This window comes from Sciurus carolinensis, chromosome 17 (genome assembly GCF_902686445.1).
Source record: "Sciurus carolinensis chromosome 17, mSciCar1.2, whole genome shotgun sequence".
NCBI classification, from domain to species: Eukaryota; Metazoa; Chordata; class Mammalia; order Rodentia; family Sciuridae; genus Sciurus; species Sciurus carolinensis.
The window spans coordinates 45,294,652-45,319,727 of NC_062229.1; the positions used below are offsets into that span (position 1 = coordinate 45,294,652).

Here is a 25,076-nt window from a genome sequence, read left to right on the forward strand (position 1 = left end):
AAGAACATATGTTCTAAGATGCTATTCATAATGTAGGAGAGTGAGTCTTGTTTTTTTCTGATTATGAATGATGGTAAATGACTCGTTGAGCTATACAGGATCAAAGTAATAACAAATAATAATAATAATAATAATAATAATAATAATAATAATAATAGAAGAGAGAATTTTTGAGAGGAACAACGTATGCAATGCACTGGTAGCCCACCCCAAATGCCGTTTTAGCAGATATTTAGAAGAATAAAAAGAAGATATAGATCATCTGAACTTAAATTGATAAATTTTTCTCTAAACTCCAGGTAGGAAGCTCTGAAGAACTCATTCAGCCTCGTCTTAATGTTTCACATTAATGTAGTTGTTAATCTTTTCCACGTCTCAGAAGTATGAAGATATCCACATATAAACTATTTTAATCTTTTCTGAAAATATTTTATTATAAAGCACTTTGGTTCAACTTTAAAAAAAATCAGTGTCTGGCATGACTTCTCTTTGAACATTGTAAATATAGTGATTGAGCTAATATCTCACACAGCACTTAGGTGCATAAAGAAAATGTACATTTTTTTTTTTTATAATTTTAGCTAATAGAATTGTTCTTTCTTAATAGAATTGTTCTTTCTTATGATCCCTACCTACTGGGTAAAGGAAAAATACAACATATAATTTTACAATTTACATTCTGTAATTATGTCATTTTAAACGTCCTTCTAGATAAACTCAGTTCTTTTGCATGTATTGCTCAGTTCTCTTGAGCTCTTCTTTATTGTTTTCTTGACGGCATCACCATGCAAGGCAATTTAGATGAAGTAGAGAATGGATCCCAGTTTTCACTTGTCACTATTTATTGCACTCTTTGGATCTTGCTGTAGTGGTGTCTGGTTTTCTCCTTCTGCTAAGGTCTCCTCTTGTTTTCTGGGCTATTTGTAGATGGCTTGTTTTGGGGGTGCAGCAATGGCTTCCACCACTGGAACCCATGGCCTCTGACACAGCGTCTCCATCTGAGCTTCCTGCACATGAAGGTTGCTGTTCTGCCTCTACCCTGTGCCATTCCACCAGATCTCTCATGATTGTTGCTCATACTTAGGAATGCAGAGCAGTTTAAGTCTCTCTCCTTTTTTTTTTTTTTTTTGAATTGGAATGATTTTTAATATTTACATATAAAAAGTGAACACCTGCTTTTTACTACACACAGATCTAATAGCTAACATGTGCAGAGGAAACGATCCTCTGCTCTGTCCTCCACATATATTGTCCCCATTTTGCGGCTGAAGCTGTGACCACTTCCCTTCTCCCCAGTATACATGGGACTTCCTTGTGCTTTACCAGACAGGTGTGGTGTACTTTGTCAGTTTCATAATATGTGCATGTGATGTCCCCAACATCTCCATTCTCAAAAAAAAAAAAAAAAAAAAAAAAAAAGAAGTCACTCACGGTCAGGGATCCTTCCCTCTTATTGTGGGACATCAGTTTCTACCCCACAATGGGGTAGTGAGGAGATCTTCCAGTTAGGAGCAATTTACTAGAAGGGGTAAGGTGGCCAGAGCTGGAAATAACCATTTGCATAGCTGCACTCTGGTGTCAGAGTGAGGACAGAAAACATTGAGGTCAGCGTGGAGGGCACAGTTGAAAGTTGGGAGACTCTGTGAGACAATGAATGAGGGGAGAATTCTTTCTACTGAGTTTGGAATACTATGCCACAGTTTAAAAAAAAAAAAATTTTTTTTCTCCTCCAAATAGCAGTTCGAACACAACCAAATTTCAAATTTCTCCCATCAAGACGTCTCAAACATAGCAGTAGCAACCTCGATCTTTCCAGGAAGTGAAGGCAGAGCCCCTGGCATTCCTCCTGACAGCCCTGTGTTAGGCCCTAGAAGCATCTGCCGCTGCTGCGTTGGCTGCTGTTGCTCCCTTTGTAACTTCTCAGTCTCAAAGACAACGGGAAGAACCAGTATCACAAAGGAAGTGGCCCTGATCCACAAAGCCACTCTGGAAAACCTGTACATTTTTTGAGCCACAAAGAGGGAGAGATCAAAAGTGGCCCCGGCAGCGGACTGGACCCTCCCCGGGAACATCTCCGTCAGACCCCAGGGTCTCTCTGGCAGGGTCTCATCTAGCTCCTCCTCATTGTCCTCTTCCAACTCTTCCTCAGGTTTCTCCGCATCGCCTCTCGGGAGCAATTCATTGAGGGACTTAGGTTCCCTGGCGCCGGCAGCAGGGGTGGCAGCAGCCATGGTTATAGGGGACCAGTTTAAGTCTCTTACCTAACAATTTCAGGTGATAGGAAACCAGTTGTCTGGCCTCAGGTTGATCCACATGCATCTTTGTTCATGGGGTCAAACTGAAGCAACGCCTGAAAGTTGCTATAGATTACAACATAGCAAGCGGCTCACTAGACCCAGTGTGGCCATTTATAGATTTTAGTATGTTTCTAAGGCTGTCCTCTATAAAGAGCAAGATGGGAAGAAAATTTTCAGGGTACTCTCATATATTATCTCACGTTTTGTCCTCCTTCCTCCTCTCATAGTCCCTGGGCCCAGAAGGTTTGGATTTTCTCTCTGCTGCATTTGTACTTTGTGCCCACGTCAACATGCCTTGCAGCCTAGCATCATGGGCAGAGGGGTATCTCTGCAGTATGCAGGAAAATCTGTGGTATCTGTCCTCCTTTCCCTGCTTTGTTCTGATTTATTAAGTTAATTAAATGTGTAAGATCCTCTTGTTTTAGACAAAGCCCTGCCCCAACGCTAGCTACAGACTCCTATTTTGAATGTCGGTAGCTGATTACCAACATTCTTTCTCTTCGCATTTCAGCTGTAGCAACCCTGAACCTTTCCCAGTTAAATCAATAGTGTTAGCAGAATATCAGAATGTTGATAAAGGAAATATGAGAAAGAAGAGCCACTAATATGGTTCAAAAATATTATTCCTCCAACTGGCTTTTGGATAATCACTGCTATACTCCTTTTTTCTTTCTTATTCTCACCAGTGTATTTTTGTTTTCTCATTATTACTGAATCACTTATTTCTGAGATTAACTGGACTTAACAAAACCCAAAATAAAATTAAAAAAAAAATTAAAAGCCTAACAACGTTCAATTTATTCCTCTCGTACAAAAGTAGGCAATCCTGAGTCATATAAGAGCTCACTTATTACCAAAGACTCATTTGACTTACTTCATTGGGCAGAACATAGTCACAAAATATATCTCTTTGCAGGTGAGGTTAGATAATGCAATCTTTTTCTGTTTGGTGTTCAAACACTTACCATTAACCATCCAGATAATCCAAGGACTTAGGGAGATGGATATTGGCAGAAAATGAATAGTCTCTGTCACATGCATATTTTGACATGGTCATATTAAGGGAAAAATATCACATTGTTTTATGCTTTCTTGCTTAAAATATAAGACTTAACAATATTCAAAAAAAAATCTGTGGTATCAACTAATACTGTTGTTTCAGAGATCCCATAATTACATATTCTTTTCATTAACATTCACCAATCAGAAAATTCCATTAATTGCAGTTCCAAACCATTTGTTTGGGTTGTCAGATTAAAAACATAAAACAACCACAATATGAACAAGTTATTTCCTTTAGGGCTATAGGGGATGGGAAAGAAGTTACTTTAAGACAAAATGAGATCACTGTGTAAAGTAATCCTATATGCTACAACCAGCAAATAATACAATTTCAGTGGATCTGTAGTTTCTTTTTTTGAAAAGACCAGATAGTAAATATTTCAGAGTTTTTGAGACATATGCATATCTCTGTCACAACGTCTTAATTCTGTCATTGAGTGCAAAAAATTACCTGAATAATGCATGCTCGGATGGGTGTGTCTGAGTTCCAATAAATAATGCCTCCTTAAGCAGGTAGCTGACAGGATTTGTCCCTGGTTTACTGTAACAACAGGGGGTTGACTTCTGGAACACTTGATCTTCTAGAACATTCATTCTTTCAGAATACCAATCTCTTTAAATACTCAACTTCTAGAACACTCAGTCTTCTAGAACACTAATCTTCTATAAAAGAGTAGGCTACCACTTCCCTAAAGCAGAAGAGGAATATTCTTTGGGAAATGGTAAACTTACCTCTGCCTCAGCCCTTATCATAACAAATCCTTAGTTTTTATATTATTTCACAGTTTTCAAAGTGTATTTACAGTATCTATGTGTTCTACTATAACCAGTGATAATTGCTCAAAGGAATAAAGCTATTAAATGTGAGAAAAAAATTTAAGCTCATGGTCCCTAACTACTTCTTTAAACTCTACTCCCAAAATGTGATATTAGAACATACAAATACATGAAACTTTGGAAAAAAATAGAAAAAAAAAATTTTTTTTTAAAAACAATTCAGTAAGTTACCTGAAGTGAACAATAACCATCCAACAAAAATCATTGATTGAGCATCCATTATATGTTATAGGGCAATGTGGTGTGTATATATAAGAGATACAAAGATAAATGAAATAGATTCATCAACCTCAAGGATTTCTCATATAGTTGGAGATGCAGAAAGACGTGTTCTGGAGTTCTGGAGGTTGTGAAAGTTGCCCACAGATTTGGTGTCTGGTGAGACTCTGTTTCCTGGTTCATAGTGGTGCCTTCTCCTTGTGCCCTCACGTGGTAGAAGAGTCTGACTCTCCTATGGTCTCTCAGAAGGCCACTAATTACCTAATAATACTGTCAATGTGGGGGTTTAAATTCAACATATGAATTTTAGGGTGGCACAAACATTCAGAACATGACAATACAAACATGTGCTCTTGTCTAACTGGTAATTACCATGCGTATATATGTATGTATGTGTATATATATTCACATACACAAAAATTGATATTGAAACATATTTTATATGTAAAATAAAAACTTTAATATATATAATCCATAGCTATTATAGCTGTATAGGTATAATGCAAAATGCATAAAATAATAATTGTGGTAATATATATTCAGTGGTAAATAATTGTTACAGCTTTGAATTACAAATATTTTAATTTTCTTCAAAACTTTCGAAATTCTGTTAAGATGTGGGATGAATGAAGATTTATTTTTTAATCTGTCAACTCTGGACTTCAGCTTCTGTAAAGAGAAAGGCAGAATGAGCTTTCTTAGCTTGAGAATTCACAGCAAATGTGTCACTGCCAGTTGTCCATGCAGTTGGGGCTCCAGGGCTCCCTGACCTCAGCCTTCCCAGCTTTGGCATTGTTTGACTCTGCCAAGTCAGTAACACTCTACTTCTGTGATAAAACAGAGTGGTTTTTCAGGATCCATGACCTGTCAAGAGATAGACAAGGCACATTTTATAACTTCCTCAGTAATTACATGACAAACTATAATGGCAAAAGCATCTTAGGAAATAATCCCTGATCCTTTTGTGTCTTCTTCATTAACAGGTGTAGGGGTAAGGAGCCTTCCAGTAAATATATAAGATTTGTTGTTCTAAGGTACACTCATACATTGCTGGTGGGGCTGCAAATTAGTGCAGCTGTTTTAGAAAGTAGTGTGAAGTTTCCTTAGACAACTTAGAATGGAACCACCATTTGACCCAGCTATCCCACTCCTTGGCCTATACCCAAGGGACTTAAAATCAGCATACTACAGAGATGCAACCACATCAGTGTTCATAGCTGCTCAATTCACAATAGCCAGATTGTGGAACCTACCTAGATGCCCTTCAATTGATGCATGGATAAAGAAACTGTGGTATATATATATATATATACAATGAAATATTACTCAGTCATAAAAAAATAATAAAATTATGGCATTTGCAGGCAAGTGGATGAAATTGGAGAATATCATGGTAAGTGAGATAAGCCAGTCTCAAAAAACCAAAGGATGAATGATCTCGCTGATAAGCAGATGATGACACATAATGGAGGGTGGGAGGGGGGCAAGAATGGAGGAAGGCGGGACTGTATAGAAGGATAAGAGGGGTGGGAGGGGTGAGGGGGGAATAAAAAAAATTTAAAAGAATGAATCAAAAACTATTACCCTAGGTAAATGTATGATTACACAAATGGTATGCCTCTACTTCATGTACAGAAACAAGATGTATCATGTACAGAGAAACAAGATGTATCCATTTACAATAAAAATGAATTAAAACAAAAAAAGATTTGTTCTTTCCCACATGTATATTTATAGTGATTGTATCCATATATTATATATTTAATATATGTGAATATAGTAATACTATTACATTTAATATATGATTACATAATTATAATTGCATTATATAAAATCATTATGATATATGTATATAAATATATTTTAGGAATTTTATTTTAATATATGCAAAGATTCGAATCAGCACTATGCATTTCAAACACGTACATTATTGCCCATAGTTCCTATTCTTCATTTCTCAATATGTGTACTATTTGTATAATTTGAATAATCAAAGGCTTAAGGCATCATCCCAAGAGGAAGTAGATTAGGGATCCAATAATATGACTGGATACCCTAGGCTATCAATGAAAACAGAAATTATCTTCTGGAGGGCAGTATCTCCTTGATATAGTAGGATACTGGCATCACTGAGTAATGACGGTTCTCTTCCCTGCCTGGCAGAACTGTGAGGGAGCACTTGCTAGCTTGTGTTCTTGTCTACTAATTGGTAATTACCATTAATTTGCTTCAGAATTCTCTCCTCAGTCTGTTTTCCAAGAACAGACCTTATTGAACTCTCACATTCAGAAGTACAGAAAAGACCTTCCAAAGAATGTTTCCTCATTAAATATTATAGTTGGCCAATTTATACTTGGTAAATAGTTTTCTATGAAAGGGATTTAATTATGTGATTCATTTAACAGAACTTACCTGATTTTTCTGCAGTCACAGCTTTTACTCTGATGGCTTATTTATAAAATATGATCCAGAGTGGGGATTGTTTTTTCAGTTTGTTGTGAATAGTTTTTTGTTTTTTTTTTTCCACCAGCTAATTTTATTTTGGTGGTAGAGGAAGAATTGCAGCAATTTGCACACTATGGTGCTCAGGCTTAGGGTGTGTAAGTCCAGCATCCTGGCCCTCCATGACTCAGTTATCCATTTATTCCTTCTTGATCCAGGCTCTGTTTACATTTCTCAAACAGTAGGATTCTGCTTCTGTTTCCTGCATCTTCCACTTAAGTTCTGGTTATTTTAAAAGCACAGGCTTTAGTCTTTTAAAAATTAAGATCAGGACACAGTGCCCGGTGCCTTTAATCCCAGCTACTAGGAAGGTCTGAGTAGGAGAATTGCTTGGGATCAGGAATTCAAAACCAATCTGAACAATGGTAGTGAGATCCAATTTTAAAACAAAAACAAAACAAGCATAAAGAATATGATCCCCACTCTGGATCATTTTATAAATAAGCCATCAGAGTAAAAGCTGTGACTGCAGAAAAATTAGGTAAGTTCTGTTAAATGAATTACATAATTAAATCCCTTTCATAGACAACTATTTACCAAGAATAAATTGGCCAACTATCATATTTAATGAGGAAACATTCTTAACACATTTAAAGTAAAAGGAAATAGGTTCATATGAACATATTTTTAAAACTCTACTTCTTTAGAAATGCAATTGTATTCAAAATTTTCGGCATAAGGGTGTGTATATTGAGTTTTATGGAACTCATCCTTGCTTATATGTCTGTATTATTTTGAAGTTTGATTCTATATAGATTTATTTCCTAAATCCTTCAAAGTTATGACATTTATTTCTGCAACTGCCACCGTTTATGATACAAGTTCCTGACAGCTGTGCCTGAGAAGTAGGTTGAACTCGTGCTGATGGCTGTCACCTGTCACTATTAGAGATTTCTCTTTTGAAGATAACGTCAACAAAGTGACCAGGCATTAGTGCTTCTGCTGCCGAGTTCCCTTGCCTTGCTAAACAGTCTGCCTTCCAAGATGTTCCTCATAAAGTCCTGAAAAAACTCTCATGTGTGAACCTGGAGACAGAAATGTCTCAATAGCATGTCCTTATCCACTCATCTTGTGGCAGGAATGTCGCTGGCTCTTTGCGGTGCCAAATCCACGGGTATTTGTCACTGCCTGCAGCAACAATTTGCGCAGGTCTTTATTGGTGGTGGACTGGAAACGAACTGCTTCTATCTTTCTGTTAGTGGACTGCTTTCTCGCTTATTCGCTTGTTCCCTGGGCTATTGAGGAAGAAAGGCTTTTCTTAGAGAGAGAGAGAGGCTTTGCATAAGAGAGGAAGAGAGACTTTGCTTAAGAGAGAGAGACTACACTTTCAGAGATCTATATCTTCTTAGTTCTGCTGCTGCTTCCTAAAGGTGCATCCTGCGTCCTGTGAACTAAGGGTGCGTCTATCTGAGGTGCTTCTTAGTGATGCGTCCTGCGAACTGTGATCTGCGTATCTGTGATCTAGAGGTGTGTTCTCAATTCTCTGCTCTGCGATCTGGCTTCCACGGCTGCCGCTACTCGCTGCTTCTATCTGCTTGCCGCTTCTTCTTTTTCCTTTCTGCTAATGACTTCTCTGCTTCTTTCTGCTAGCTGCTGCTCTTACTGTGGCGCCCCTGCCTACCTCCGGCTTATATTCCCTCCAGGAGGCGGAGGGCGGGGCCACGCCAGTTGAGATCAGGCGACGAGCCAGCTGCCCCATCACAGCAAGGGTCAAAACAAGCAGGCCGGAGCAGGCGCGCTTGGGAACACCTGTGCACGTGTTGTGCGCGTGGACTTAACTGAACACGGCCAGTGATAAATCACCTGAGTGTGCTTATGTCAATTAACCTCCCCACCGCCAATGTGATCAGGTGCCGTTTTGGCTGGCACAGCCCCCAACACAGGAATAAAAGAAATAAGTGAGGAGGACACCTATGCACTTGATAGAAGAAGTGCACAGGAGGCCTGTTTTCTCCTGGTGGGCCTGGGCAGCAGCATCTAAGATGATCACCAAATTATGGTGTCCATAAATTTGCCTCATGTTACAGTGCAACATTATGGCATGGTTCAGCCTTTCAGTTTGTTAACACTCTTTTAAAATTATAGTCACCAAGAAATGACCACATAAAAATTCTCAGTTGTATCTTTTGAAAAATGTGTATGGTTTGGTCATGTTTGAAATAGGAGTTTGGTAAAGATTCTGAGCATCGCATGTTCAGCTGTATTGATAACTTCAGATAACCAGCCTAGGACATTCTCTGGCGCTCGTAGCATTCATGGAATAGAACCCCGAGAAACTAATATGGTGTCCATAAATTTGAGGGGATATTTAAGTTAGATCATTTTCAGTCTGATCTAATAAAAATATGTGAGCTTGTTTGACCAACCCTTTCTTTTTTTCTTTTGTCATGGGCTTTCTCGATTGTCCGTTTGTGCAAACAACTTCAGAGCCAGGATTCAGGTTACCAAAAGTTGAATGAGAATTTTCTACAAAAAAAAGAAGCCACCCTGAGTTCAATGAATAAATAGCAACTAACCTCTCACTGATGAACTATTACTTGGGAGGATGCTTTGGACTAACATTCTGTTCTCCCCATTTTCATTGTTGTTGTTGGAAACAGCCCCTTATGGAGAAATTATGTAGGCGGCGAGGATTTCACTTGGAAACTTCTGTGAGGAGGAATCTATGTATGAAAGGATCATTAAATGCTAACTAAAACAATAACAAATGTGTGCCAAAAAACATAAAATACTTCACTGCATCAAGGGGAGTGTTAAATGAGAAATCTGTTTTGCATTTAGATGCAGGTCCTTACCCTCAGTGGGCCTTCAATAAGACAAAATCAGACCACTTTCTGAAATAATCTGTTGATAAGAAACCTGATCAGTTCACATCAATACTGATGATGTATTCTGTTAATTATTAATATTGCATGATTTTATTTTATCTGTCATGCCTGAGTTATTTTTTAATTGTTTCACCTCTATCCCAAAAAGATGCTCTTTGGAGGAAAATGAAAAAACTGGGCAAGGCAGGGGCAGAATTTAAGTTAAAATTGTTTATGGGAACAGAGTCTACTCCAGGTGAATTTATTCTTGGTCAAATATATACTGATGAAGGAAGGAAAACACTCATACAAACTGTAAAAGAAAACCAGACATCAGTACAGAAATACAGCAAAATCTATGTTGATGGTTTTATTACTTACTTTTGTTTGCCCATAAATATGGTTGTTATTAAAGGTGAGTGAGATCTTGATCTGTTCCTGAATAAAACTTGTATATATTTGAAACCAGGGCCTCTAACCTAAGAGTGCTAAGAACTTGAAGGTGGCTCTTGTATATTAACATCAAGTTACTCAGAAGTAGATAGAAGCAGTTTGATTCTTACCTACTTACAGTTAAATTTATATATTTTTAAAATTTTCTTATGATTGTAAAGAATATTAAAATATCCTATAAAGAACAGGATCATGAACTTCAAATATGTTTTTAAGAATAGTCACTATATTTTTCGACTTGCTATTAGGAAAAAGTAATTGTTGATTCTCATTATAAAAATCATACACATAAAATGTTGAATACTTCCTTTGGTTCATGTGTTTTGACAGATGCAAGGGATAGAACTGAAAAAAAAAATCAAAGAAACAAACCTGCCATGTCCTTGTGCTTATATTCTAGTTGGGCTAAGGAAAAAAAAAAAAAAAAAAAAGCAGTTACAGACACATGTTCTTACAATTTATAATCCCACAAAGACAGAAGTTGCAATACAGCACTAACTCTGGAAGATCAGTTTTAAGTGGTTTGAGTATTGGAAACATCTTTCCATAATAAAGTGTCAAGCTGACATCCACAGAATTAAAAACTTAGCCAGCTATTACAGTAGCCAATTGGGAATGGAGTGGGGGATGTCTCTATCAGACAGCAGGTGTATATAACAGAAAATCAGTAAAACTTGGACTGAAGTGAGCAAAGTTGGGGATAGAAGGTAGGGCATGAGAAGTTAGAGGGATGAATAAAGACCAGGTCACAATAATGCAGGGTAAGAAGTTGTGCCTTTGACATGAATGAAATGAGAAACTAATGAAGGGTATCCAGTGGCAGAGTTATAAGATTCTATATAGGTTTTCAATTTTTTTTTTTTTTTTTTTTTTGGCAGTTCAGTGGAGAGTAGAGTAAAAGGGGACCAAGCTAGAAGTCGGAAGTGAGATTTAAAAGCATTAGTGGAGACGAGAAATCATAGTGGTTTAGTCTCATGTGGTAATGGTGGTGTTCAGAGGTGAATGAATTTCAGATATATTGTAAAGTTTGAATTTATAGGACTTGCTGTTCTTTGGGCAGTGGGGAATTAAAGAAGGGACAAATGTTCCCACTACAGTCAGCTCAAGGAACCAGGTGGTTGTACTTACTAAATCAGGGAAGCCTAGGAGTGTTGCAGGTAAAAACATGGGTTTGTCCCTGTGAAAATGGAGATGCCTCTGAGATTTGCAAGAGAGAAATGAAAGCTCTGAAGCTCAGAGAAAAGTCTAGGATATATTTGAGGTTTTGAATTAAATGACATTCAAAGCCAAGAGAATGGGTCAAATCATCTTTGGAAAGAGAATGAAAGAAGGAAAAGAGAATTAGACATAAGCCTTGAGGCTCTCCAAACCTTACCAGTTGAATAGTGAAGGATGATCTGACCAAAGATTAATAGAAACATGAAGTCATTCAGGAGAGGGAAATCAAGGACATGGAGTGTCATGAAATCCAAAGGAGAAAATGAGTGAAGGAGACAGAAGAAAGTGAAAGGCATTCAAGAGGGCAGAGAAGCATTTAGGTTTGGCAAGATGGAGTTCATTGGCAATTTTTGATGGGTAACTTTCAATGAAGTGTTGAGAATTGAATTCAGATTGAATTGCATTGAAGAATTAGTGGGAGACGAGGGAGGTGAGGTGATTGTTTTTATCAGTTTCATCATTGCTGTGACCAAAAAGCCTGACAAGAACAACATAGAGGTTGACAGTTTCAAAGGACTCCAGTCCGCAGGTGGTTGACTCCATTGCTCTGGCCCTTAGGTGAAAGAACATCACGGTGGAAGAGCATGGTGGAAGAAAGCTGCTCAGAATATAGCAACAAGGAAGCAAAGAGAGAGGGACAGAATATAAATCCCCAAATGCATGTACCCAGTGACATGCCTCCTCCAGCCACACCCTACCTATCTAAAGTTACTTCCCAGTTAATCCATACTGGTGTATTAATGCAGTGATTAGTTAAGACTCTCCAAACTCAATCATTTCACTTTTTAAAGTTCTTGTATTGTTTCAAACATGAGCTTTTGGGGTGCACCTTGTATCTAAACCATTACAGTGATTGCGTATGGTTTCAGATACATACTCTCTAGAGGGGAATGTTCAGAGAGTCTGAGGGGGAAGTATTTTCAAAGCTAAGTAATGTTAGTGGACATAATTTTACTGGTATAATATAGTGCTAGAATGAGACTGACAATACCAGGGAGATATATGCATAACTGTCCTTAACCCTGGCATCATGGTGGAATCATTTGGAAAGTTTTAAAAAAGTGCCAATATCCAGGCCAATCATAGAACTGTTAATCATAATCTCTGGGAATGGGGTCTTGGGATTGGTATTTTTGTATTGGTGCATTGTGATTAAACCTAACACTGGGATTCACTGTGACCTATTAATACATGCATTTAACATGATTTTATTCCCTAGCACCTCTCCTTTCTGTCTCCTCCTCCTTTTCCCTGATGCCCTTTCTATCCTCTACTGGTCTCCCTTTTATTTTCATGAAATCTCTTTTTAAATGTATTTTCTCTCTAGCTTCCACAGATGAGGCTTATTTCCCTCAACACAAGTTTGTTCTTTGTGACTGAGTAAAAGTCAATGCATTGTGTGCATAGACCTCATTTTGATTCCCCACTGGCTGACCTCAGGGGTTCTCAATCTTTTAGAGTCCATCAGAATCACCCCTCCCACCCAAGAGTTTGATTCAGGTTCCTGGGAGATGCTAACTTTGTTCATCTCAGAACCACTATTAAGAAAAGGAACAAAGTCTGTATGAAGATATGAAAGGAAGGGTCCAGCACTCAGTAGAAGGATGCTCCTTTGGCAGACAAAAGCTCTTTTCCTGTTATCCTGAGAAGGAAACATGATGGTGGGAGATCTCTCTGTGCTGGGAAGGCAGAGCTTGCCACCCTTCCTGCTGAGTGTCACTCAGTGCAGTGGTCAAACAGTTGGAAGAAAAAGAAAGGCTCTCATATTGTGGGCGTTAAGCAAACAATGAAAATAAAATACTAGGATTTTTTTGAGGATTGAATCAGGAATTTTAAAAATGGCAAACAGCCCTTATGTAATTTTCTCTTACAGCAATCAGAAGTCATGTACGTATAAGATTCATATCCAGCTATCATTTATTAGTAATTTTCTCATATTAGGCAGTGGGCTAGATTTTTTTTTTTTTTTTTTGTTTGTTTGTTTAGATCTATCCACAAAAATTTGAGAGCTGGATTCTCTGCCAAGGGCTAGATGCTAGCAATGGATAGAATAACAGCTATTGAAATGTTTGAAAGACTGTTTAGGGTAACTATGTATCTAATTGTTTTTGCATTGACATAATCAATGCCTTCTTTCCAGCTGATCGTTGTGGGATCAGCCTGTTTTTGCCTTTTCTCTTCAGAGCAAATGAGCTGGCACAGGCAAGCAAATTGCACAGCTGTTGACACTTGTTTCTGTAAAACCCATTGGGAACATTTTTCTAAACATCTTCATCTTCTAGGTACACAGCAACAGAAAAAAAAATAGCTAGAAAAATATTAATGGCTACAAAGGGTAACTTAGGGTACAGAATGCTCTGAAGCCAAAATTTAAGTTCCCTAGAAATTTGCAGGAAACATTAAATCAATAGAATTTTGTGCAAGCATAGGAGGGGAAGAAAGGTAATAGATTTCTAATAATGATGTCCCTTTCAATACATGAAGATAAACTGCCTTTTTAAAGGACAAGAAGCTACTTAAGAATGACATAAATCAATCTTGTTTGTTAAAAAAAAAAAAAAGGAAAAGAGAGAATCATTGTCATTACAAATAAATATACTGCCTTTAAGAAGTAAATGCATATATTTGGGTTGGGGATGTAGCTCAGTTGGTAGAGTGTTTGCCTAGCATGCGGAAGGCCCTGGGTTCAATCCCCAGTACCAGAAAGTAAATAAATTAATTAAAATAAAAGAAGTGTATGCATAGGTTTGGCAGTTAACCTTTTACACTAAACCAGGAATTTATGCATAGGTTTGGCAGTTAACTTACTCTTACACCAAACCAGGAATTTAAAAAGGGAAAACGGGCCCTGTAATTTTTATGATACTAAAAATAGTGTGCTTCCAAGTATATTCTCCCATTCAGAACACCGTTCTTAAGCCTGACTGAGGAAGCTCCCTGCTCTTTTTATTCCCACTGCAAACTTGTAAAATAGGGCAGGTGATATTATGCTCCTATCATAGGTAAAGGAATCAAAAAAAAAAAAAAAAAACTCAATTATTCATATGGTTTCACAATTGGTGGCAGGAATGAAGCTAGAACCCTTGCTTTTTATTTCCTTGCCAAGGATTTTTCTCCCCTAGAAAGGCTGTTGAGAATGACCTTTTACACTTTTTTAAAAATAAAACAATTATTGAATTTCAGGACTGATTAAGTTTCTGGAAACTTAAACTACTTTTACCCTAAGGAACAAGAGTAATAACAATGGAGAAATAATGGCACTCTACCCTCTCCTTCCTCCGCTTCTGAGGAAATTATGCTTATTTTTCTTCTTTCCCTGCTAATCTCTTCTTAATAGAAAACTAATTTTAACTTAAAGTACTTGGGAAAATGAAAAACAGGGATGTGAATGGAAAAATATCGTTGGATTTGTTGGCATTCCTGATCTTCATTAATTATTTGGTATTGAAAGACAAAGGTCTGGATTTTGACCAGAATCTAGCTCTCTGTCCAGCAGTTGCTTTCCGAGAGCACCTTCAGCCTTTCCAGCTCTGCTAGGCTCTCTCTAAAGGGAGCTGCTTTTGTTTTTTGTTTTTTGGTTTTTTTTCCCCTACTGAAGAGCTTTCTAGTTCACTGGTGATTTCAGGTGCTTGGAGCCAGAAGTCTGAACTTCTGACAGGAATGACAGTGCCTGGAAGCCATCTGAGAGGCAAACCAGTCCTGGTGGCCTCTCTCCACTGTGTGCTCAAAGCAAGTGCTTTTATCTTGGCTGCTGAGTCTTCCAGGGAACCTCGATTTGGAATCAAACAGTATCGCCACAGGGAAGGATATGTATTCTGTGTGGCACTAGAAATCTAACCCAGACCTTTTCTTTTGTTCTCTGTGTCCTTATTTGCTCTCCATTTACCTCCTTTCCTCCCCTCCCCCAACCTTTAATGTTTCCCATTCCTCCTTGTCTGGTGCGCCTTTCATTTCTCTCCCTTCTTCTGCTTTGCCTCCTTGACTTCTGTTCAATCTTGATTTGTTTATATTAAAGAAATCTTAGATTTAAAAACCATGTTGCTTTTAAAAAGTTGCAATTCTGTAACCATCACCCATGGAAGACAGTGGAGGGAGTGTGATGCTATTTTAAGTGCCTGCTCTCCAGAAAGTAGCTGTTCATCTTGGATCCTAGTGATCCTGATGGGACTGTTGGAGAATTCTTGATTTTGCTTAAAGGAGCAGAAGAAACCACTTATATAAACAAAATCTCGATGAGTTTAGTAAGACGGCACACTCTTGTTTTTTAATCCTTATAACTTCCAAGGAGTATATAATGCCAAAAATGTAGATTCCTCTCACCTTTAACAAAGTGTCAATATTAGAGATTTCTAATTTTATTTGAAATACCTTTCTTCACCTTTTCTATTCTGTATTTTCTCATGCCTTTAACCCTTGAGTGACTGTGGGGCCTCCTATGACCACGTCAGCTGTTTGTTGGTTTGAAATTAACTTCACCTTTATCTATATATACTTTTGTTATAATGTGTCCAAAGATGGCATTGAAGGAAAGTTTAATGGAAAACATTACGTTTTTCCAGGTGTAAATTTAAGATAATGAGCAGTGTATACAACTCTCTTATCAATTGCGACAGAAATAATGAGCCACTCAGGGTTATATCAAATATAAAATTTTATAGTTGAGAAGTGGTGCATTTGGAAAGCAGGATCTTTCACAGACATCAGTTTCTCTTCAGTATGTATTACTTGTCCTTTTAAGAAAAATGTAAGTAACTATAGATGAACCCGTGTAAAAAAAATAAGTACACCTGAATTAAAAATAAGTAGACCTGTTTTTGTCCCGGACCTGTATCATCCTTAAAAGTATGAGATAACTGGTTATTTTTTCAAGTATGAGTAGATAATATTTATGAAAAATGAGCTTGCTAAAGTTCCAAGTGAATCAAAATTTGTGGAAAATTATTAAATGAAGGAGGAAATGAATGTGTGTTCAATTCTAAGCAAGAATCACTATCAATGTGACACTAAAAAAGTAAAATAATAAAAATACAATAAAGAACAAAACAGTAAGCATAGTGGAATGACAAAAGGCCTTGACTAACTTGCCTTAGCTCGCTCTTGTGTCTAAGTGCTGATGTGAGCTTAGCACTGTCCCATCCAGCCCATATTTGACTGCATCAGCAGAAGAGCAATGGGGGACATGGGAGAGCCAAGTGCCTACCTGAAGGGAGTATTCCCAAGCAACCAGCTGGCCTGGTTGATGCAAGGCACAAATGCAGAAGTAGAGACATGGGGAGGAGTCCTACCTACCTAGCTAGCACACCTGTTACTTCCACACCTGGAAAAGGACCCAGTATCCCAAGTCTCTTCTTCCCTCCTCCTTCTCAGTGGAGACCTGCATGGTAAGGGGACCATGGTGAAGAGGCTTACTACTTCTTAGAAGCCAGGATTCCAAGAGATTCCATTCTAAAACACATACTGGCTTTTGACAGTCTTATGCTTAGGATTATTCTAGTAGTTCCAGTTTTCAATAGCATCAAGTCCATAATTTCAGCATGGCATTTTTGTTGTTTATTGGACCACAACATTACCACTGTGCTGTACTTTCCAGCCCTCTTGGGGTTTTGTCCTATCTTTACTATATCACTGTGTTAGTCAACTTTTTCACTACGATCAAAATACCAACGAGAACAACTTAGATGAGGGAAAGTTTATTTGGGTTCATGGTTTCAGAAGTTCAGTCCACTGTGGGCCAACTCCATTGCTGTGGGCCTGTGGTGAGGCAGAACATCATGGTGGAAAGGCATGGTAGAGGAGATGCAGCCAGGAAGTAGAGAGAGTGGAGCAGAGGATAAAATATAACCCTCAAAGGCACAACGTCCCCAGTGACCTACTTCCTCCAGCCACATTCCACCTGCCTGCAGTCACCCAGTAATCCATTCAAATTAATCCATCCAATGGAAAAATCCACTGATGAGGTTATGACTCTCATGATCTAATCATCCTACCCCTGGACATTCCTACATTGTCTAACATGAGCTGTGGGAGGATACCTCATGTCTAAACCATCAGAATCACATTTCTTCTTCCTCCACCCCAAGGCTAATGCCTCTGACAACCTACTTTAGAAGCATTCTGTATCATATTACACACATATATTCCTTTTCTTCTTTAGAACCTTGATTTGCCCTTGATGTGAGGGTATAGATAAATCATTCTTCCAGTTCCAAGAGACTATCTCTGATTAACCTGAGCCAGTCACTTTGATCTCATTTTCTCGGATTCTGTTGGATCTAGGATTAGACAGTTAGCTCAGTACTGACCAATGAGAAGTAAGAAGAGTGCAGTTGGGAAATAATCTGTTAAAACTGTTTTATTTTTACAAGGGACATCTGTAGCTAGCCTTATTCTTTACGCCTTCATATTAGCTGAACATGGTTGTAATTTCTGGCAACATGGCAGCCATCTTGTGGCAATGCAACACCCACATAAAAGTAAAAGATTAAAGATGAGGTTGATGCGGATTAGAGGTAGGGCCTGGCTGTGTAATACCATTGTGAAGCATCTGCACCAACACTGAGAAACCTTTCCTGATGTCTACTGTTAACTTCAAGTGCCACTGTGACCTGAGCTTCTGTTGTTAGACTCTGTCACTTGTGCCTGGGGGCTATTTCCTTCAGGCTTATGCAAATGCCAACCCATCTGCAGTGTCCTCTATCACATGTCAGCAGCAGAAACTTCGGTTATCCATTGTATCATTCAGAGTTCAATTGGGGTTCGGTTAGGAGTATGTAAAATTAAGATTTTATTATAGGAATGAGGCCATACACAAAGGAGTGAGGAAAAAGTGGCAAAGGAGATTCAAAAAGGATCAAAGACACTTACTGAGCAGAAAGTGAGTGAATGGCAGGGTACCGGCGGGAGGTCAGGCACATCCAGTGCATCCTCAAAAGAATGTAACAAAAATTATTTTATTAGATTAGTTGTAGTCAAATTGATAGAGATCAAGAGGGGAAGAGAGGGAAGGTGGGAGGAAAAAGGAAATATTCAGTTTCCCAGTTATCACACTTGGACATTGGCCTTAAGGCTGGCCTCTCTAGGGCTTTGATGCCTGTGATCGCCCAGGGAGTGAAGCACAGTAGCTTAAAGCCTTGAGCTGGAACTGAAACTTCCACAAAGAATCCACCTCTATGAAGAAGCGGAGTTCCTAGGTGCAAAGGAATAAAATTAGCACAGTGTCTAGAAATAAGATAACTCTCTGACAGATGATCGAAAAATAACTGTTTAAACAGTTATTATTAAGTTTTATTAAGGAGATAAACCTTAATAAAAGAACACTACCTTGTTAAAGTTAATAAATTTTAAATTTTATTTAGCTCATTTCTATTTAAACTTAAATAAAATCAGGTCACTAGCGACTACTGCCTTGGACAGAAGTGTTCTTAGGTTATTTTCTGTTTTCTAAAGAGTCCTGGAATAATTACGTCTTTGACTTACATAATTTGAAGTTCAGGAAGAAGGATATTCTCTCTCTTTGCAAAGTCGATGTGTTTGCATAATCGCATACATCAAGTTGTGAAAATTGAAGCCTACCATCTCCATCTCCGAGGGTAACTTTAGTGTTATGAATCATTAGAAAGAGAGAAAATGAGAAATGTGCTCATTTTGTCATAGCTCAAAAGATGTCATCTAAGACCATTCCAAAGCAGCTGCCAACTCAGACACCGTATTATACAAATCTGTAGCGGCTTCATTATCTGTTACCTGTTATTGCCCTGCTGAGCTAAAATAAACTGTTGTATTATGTGACCTATAAAATGGTATTAGGCATTTTATTACTTGCTTGCTGTCAACTTGAACATAAGACAGTTATTAAAGATTACACCACGAAGATTCAGAGTACGACAAATGTTATTCTACAGAGATGACAGGTTGCCCTTAATGTCTCTAGTCATAAAAGAAAAGAAACTGGATAAATCCGAAGCCAGGGATATAAACTCAACAGGCAGCGTGATGAATAAAACCCAGACGTGCGCAATCTTCCTTTCCACATTCCCTTTATTTTCCTAATGCCTGTGCTGTTACTTTAACAGCTTCTAACTGATGCAAATTGGAAACCAAGAACATTAAAACAGTAATTCCACTGAAGAAAAGATCGCTTCTTTATAGTCACATTAGGGGCCTGGGTGCGATCCAGACTTTCATAATCCAGTGCCAAATTGATGGATGTTGGAAACCGGAAACTAAGCAAGGATAGGGCAATTCTGATGGTAGGCATCATTGGTTTTGATGAAGCATTCAGAGCAGGTGAAACTTATTTAGCAACCTGGATTATGTTTTCAAAAAATGTACATTTTCATTTTCTTCTTCGTGTGACTCTGTCTTCCTTGAACAGATACGTTTCAGATTCTCAACAACTTGCTGGGGAATTTCCAGAAAACACAAATAGGCAAGGGCACACCACTTTCCTACCCAGCAGCCCTTTTGACTCTCTCCTTGCTACTACCCTGCACCAAGCTGCCCTGATACTATGGCGCCTCCTGCTGCCCAGACATGGAACCACCGCACCCTACTGCGTTTTAAATCCCTTTTATCTTGACATAGAAGCATCCTTTCTTCTCCCTCTTCACCTTTGACCTTGCAAAACCACACAAATTGTTTCATAATCACTCTCCTTATCATCTGGGCATTTCTTTTAACTCTAAACCCATCTATTGAATTAGCTTCGATTATAATCTGCCACAAGAAAAAAACAAAATATTTTTTCCCACCATTTCTTTCAACCCTTCTCTCCCTGCTCCCTGAAAACCTTCTGGAAGATTCAGTAGCCCTTTGATCACTTTAAGTTAACAGAACTGTCTTATTTTGGGACAATTCTCACTTTTAGGAACAATCCTTTGTGATCTGAGCCTAAATTGATCCTCAAAGTTTCTCCCACTCCACTTGGCCAATTTAGATGGGGCTGTGATCTCTTCTTTCATTTTCTCTCTCTCTCTCTCCATTTTCCCTTCTGACTTTTTCAGAGTCAACATGGGGAGAGTGGGGATTAGAAGGAAGAAGAGAACATCTTTTATGACTGGTACACTTTGTGGCTGCTGGTGGCCTTCAGGTGTGATAGGCAGTTATATGCTGCTTTTTTTTTTTTTTTATAATGAAGTGTATTTTATGTTCTTTGGGAATACTAATAGCGCTTTCCTTCACACACACACATACACACACTCATGCATCCTGAGATTTATGGTCCAGTGTGTTTGTGTAATTGGAGCTAGTGTGTTCCATGCTGGAACTTGGCACTCGAGAGTTCCACATACCCATTCTATTTCTCAACAAGTCAGTTTTTCACAATCCCCCAAGCAGAAAGCCCCCTTGGATTGTGGTCTCATCAAGTTGGCTCACACATGGATGCTGCTGGGAACCCACCTGGCTTCAGGGGAACTCACTTCTGCCTGACCCAACAGCCTGAGCGTGCAGGTCACAGTTCTCACTGCCCCTGCTCTTTACCCTGATGTCGAAAGTTGTTCTAGCTGCCTCCCCCCATCAGTATTTTCTAGAGAAGTGGGTACCAGTCTGTGCAGTCTGAGAGCCAACCTCTCCCTGGGGATCCCTGCAGACATCTGAGTTCTGGTCTAGATGTGACTGGATCTGCAGTTCTGCAGTGTCTGTCTAGCTGGGGGGAGTCGTCCCTCCTGCTATTCTAAACACCCTCACCTTCTGTCAGTGCCTCTTAGGCACATCCCTTCCAGTCCCTTGAGGAGAGCAAAAGAGCACTTAGCAATTCCTTCACTGAGCTGGAGACTTACTAACTCTACAACTTCCCAAGTAAATTCATCTCCTGTATTCATTTTTTGTTTCACTTTACACATATATTTCTATGTTTAGACTTATATATATTCACTTATGTATATTTTTATATTTATGATACATTTGTTGAATGAAGTACAAAGGCAGAAGATCCAGTTTGATCACTTCTCAAAAGATCTTACGAGAGCTGCCATGGAGGTGCTTTTATCTATCATCATCTTTCTTCTTTGCCTTTGTCTTTTAAGATGGCTCACTTTAAATCTCAGAAACTTTTCAGTGTTTACACTTTCTGCATTTAAAATAAAAATAAATAACTGGCAAAAATGGAGGTTTTAAGATGTGTCTGACACACAGTTGGATGTGTATTATTTTATTTAGTGATCACAGTAATTTTAAAAGGTGAACATAGTGTGTTCTCCCATTATACAGGTATGAAAATTAAAGCTGTGAAGGATTAATTTATTTAAGCTCTTAAGTGACAAAACTGAGATTTTAATGTACATTTCTAAAATTTTACAGTCCATTAGGACACTGTACTATCATAACACAATTTGTGCATGCCTAAGTGAGTCAAATTCCTGATATGCTAATATTAAGGCAATGTGTTTTTTATAAGTATACAACACATTATTATTTATTATCAACATGGGGTGCAACAGATTGCTAAAGCTCATTCCCCCTATCTAACTGAAACATTGCACTCTCTGACCACCCTCTCCACTTTCCCCATTTGCCTTCCTCTGCCAGTTTCTGGTACCCACCATTCTACATTCTCATTCTGTGACTTCTGCTTTTTCGACTGCACATATGGGAGGTCATGTGACACTTGTATTTCTGTGCCTGACTTATTTCATTTAGCACAGTGTCCTTCAGGTTCATCGAAGTTGTCACAGATTACAGGGTTTGCCCCTCTTAGTGGCTGCATAGTACCCCATTGTGTCTTTGTAATGCATTTTGTTTTCTAGCCATTTGTGGCAGGACACTTAGATTCCATATCTTGACCTTTAGGAACAGTGCTGCCATGAACTGGGGAGTTCAGATATCTCTTCTGCTTACTGATTCCAGTTCCTTTGCCCAAATACCCAGGAATGGAAAAAATTATTTAAAAGAAATACATATAAGCAACCCATGTTCTCCTTTTTTAATAGTTCTTGAAAGTGACCCCAAATCACCATCCAAATTACACAAAAATAATGGCTCCATTGTACTCTTCTATTTAAAGTTCTTGTACCTTAGTAACATCTTTCCACCATTTGGAGGGGATGGACCCGCCCTGCCTGAGACCAGGGTAATGGCATCCCCTGAGCTGTCACATGACAAAGCTGAGTCTCCTTGGGACCACCCTGCTACTTCTTTTTACTTCTCAATATAACTGGACTCAAGTCCCAGCAGGCCCCAAGTGAGGTATAAGAAATGACCCATGAAGCACACAATCTCAAAAATGTAATAATTTGAGTGCCCCGGGAAGCAGAGTCTGAGATGGAGATTTGCTATCAGAAAGTGTTTTGGACATGGGTTCATAATTGTGAGCTACAGGAAAGGAAGGAAGAGCGGGCAGAGAGAAGTCAGGCTGCTCTGGCATTACAAAAAAGGCCTGAACCAGCTGGTGAGAAGCTCTGGAGCTGGGGTGGCTCTAGAGTTGTAGTGAGCTAGACCTTGACAGCTCCACATAACTGGTAGGTAGACACAGGCTGCCCAGAGGAAGAGCGTGTGACTTTGGGCAAGGCAGCTATCTTCAAGTGAGTATGATTCCTGGAGGGGGCAGATGTTGAGAGCTATCAGTACACAGTATGCCCAGCAGCTGGAGCATAAATCCTTCCCTCCCTGAAGGGGATCTGAGCTCAGCGTCTTGTACAAATACATTGCCATATTGTTATTGTTACTTTCAATTTGACTACTTTGAGGGACTTTATAGAATTTAGTAGGCTTTAGTGGGCTCTCCGAGTGTTATATTCGTTTTATATGGAGGTTTTTATGAGAAAATCTATTGCAGATTCCAGATAAACAGTTTCTGCAGTAAATCTTAGATCATGATGCATTTAGAAATTAGGCTCTTTATAACTCTCGAGTATTACTCCATTTTTATCATGATAAGAGTAAAGACAATGATATAATATGTTGTTGTCTTCTTCTGATGGATGAAAACGTAAGTAAACCAAAATCAACCAGACAATGTTCTGGGCATTATTCACATATAATAAATGGCTTAGCATTCACAGTAACCCTTGCTATAGGTAATGTCTCCATTATTCAGAAAAAGCATCCAAGTTTGAGAGAGGTTAAAGGAATTAACCCAAAGTACACATTAAATGACTAATTAGAAATTTTCCACTTTTGGTCAAAAAGGTACATTATAAGTCTGTCTGTGTTAGTTTGACAGTTCTGCATAACACACTGCCCCCCAAATAAGTGATTAAATAGTAAATGTCTCACGTAACTCCTATGGGTCAGGAGTCTGGGAGTGGTTCATTTTGGTGGTTCTGGCTCAGAATTTCTGAGTTATAGGTGAGATGCCACCAGGCTGCAGTCACTTGAAGCTTCAGCCGGGGCTGGAGGGTCTACTTTCATGGTGACTCAATGACATGACTGTGGCTAGGAAGCCACAGTGGCCTAGTACAGAGCCATTTCTGTGTGGCTGTTTGAATGTAACCCAGGGGCAAAGCAAGCCAGAAGCTGTCTTGTCTTTTGTGACCTTGTCTCACAAAGCACACTGTCACCTCTGCCACATTCTCCTCCTGAAAGACAAGTCACTATGCATGGCCCAGCCTTAACAGTAAGTAGAAATGGAGTGTAACTTTGAGGGATCAAGGCAGGAGGGTGAAGAATTTAAGAAATCGTGGACATAATTTACAACATCACAACATTAATTCTTTTAACGTAGTGTGTATGCTTGTTTTCCAAATTTTTCAAAACGTGCACTACCTATTATTTAAAATAAACGTACTGAGTGCTGCCCAAAGCAGGTCCTTTATAAGTCTACATTGTCTTGCTTATGAAGATGGAATTGCTCATTTAAAAGATTCTAAAGTGGAATGCATATCCATTCTTCTAGTTAGATGAAAGTTTTCAAAATTCAGCAATACATATTTTCTTGTTTAAAATTATTTCATTTATTAATATATTTAGTAAATATTGAGAATATGCTGTTTACCAGTACTGGTTTAGGTGCTGAGGATAAAGCAACAAATAAAAATTAAAATATAAGCCGGGCACAGTGGCACATGCCTGAAATCTCAGAGGCTCAGGAAGCTGAGGCAGGAGCATTATGAGGCAAAGCCAGCCTCAACCACTCACCAAGGCCCTAAGAAACTCAGTGAGACCCTGTCTCTAAATAAAATACAAAATAGCGCTGGGTATGTGACTCAGTGTTCAAGTGCCCCTGAGTTAAATCCTTGGTACCTGCCCCCGCCACACACAAATAAAGGTAAAACATACCTTCGTACATTACAGTAAACAAATACCCAGATGAGTGAAGAAAGGCAGGTCAGACTGTAAAAAGTGGTGTGTCAGGATAAGGCAGTAACAGTACATGGACACCAGGGCAGTAATAGGGAAGGGTCATTGATTGATATGATGGACAGTGAAAGACTCTCTGGTAAGATAATGCTTGATATGTTCGAGGATCAACAGTCATATGGAGAAAATGTTGGAAGACAGTGATAAGAAATGAGGTGGGGTTCTCTCTTCAGCAGTACGTATCCTAAAATTGGAATAATCAGAGAAAATTAGCATGGCCCCTGGGCAAGGATGCCATCCAGATTCATGAAATGTTCCCTATTTTGTGCAGTCCTTCACAATTGCAAGCCCTTCAAGAAGATAGAATCAAGGTACAATGGACAGGTACAACTGACAGCGTCCTATAGTGAAATTCAGACTTTGATACAAAAAATTAATTTTTTAA

The 25,076-nt window shown here is 38.7% G+C and overlaps 2 protein-coding genes and 1 non-coding gene across 3 annotated transcripts in view; 2 read left to right on the plus strand and 1 right to left on the minus strand.

Annotated features, from left to right (window-relative positions):
• Znf385d (zinc finger protein 385D) overlaps positions 1-25,076 on the plus strand; it is an 880,046-nt gene that overhangs the window by 288,463 nt on the left and 566,507 nt on the right. The window lies entirely within an intron of this gene.
• Positions 1,773-2,231, minus strand: LOC124968899 (mitochondrial import receptor subunit TOM22 homolog). The gene has a single exon (XM_047531724.1). The coding sequence runs from the start codon at positions 2,229-2,231 to the stop codon at positions 1,773-1,775; it is 459 nt and encodes a 152-aa protein (XP_047387680.1).
• On the plus strand, positions 24,852-24,957 carry LOC124969640 (U6 spliceosomal RNA). Its single transcript, XR_007106013.1, has one exon. It is a non-coding gene; the product is annotated as a U6 spliceosomal RNA (small nuclear RNA).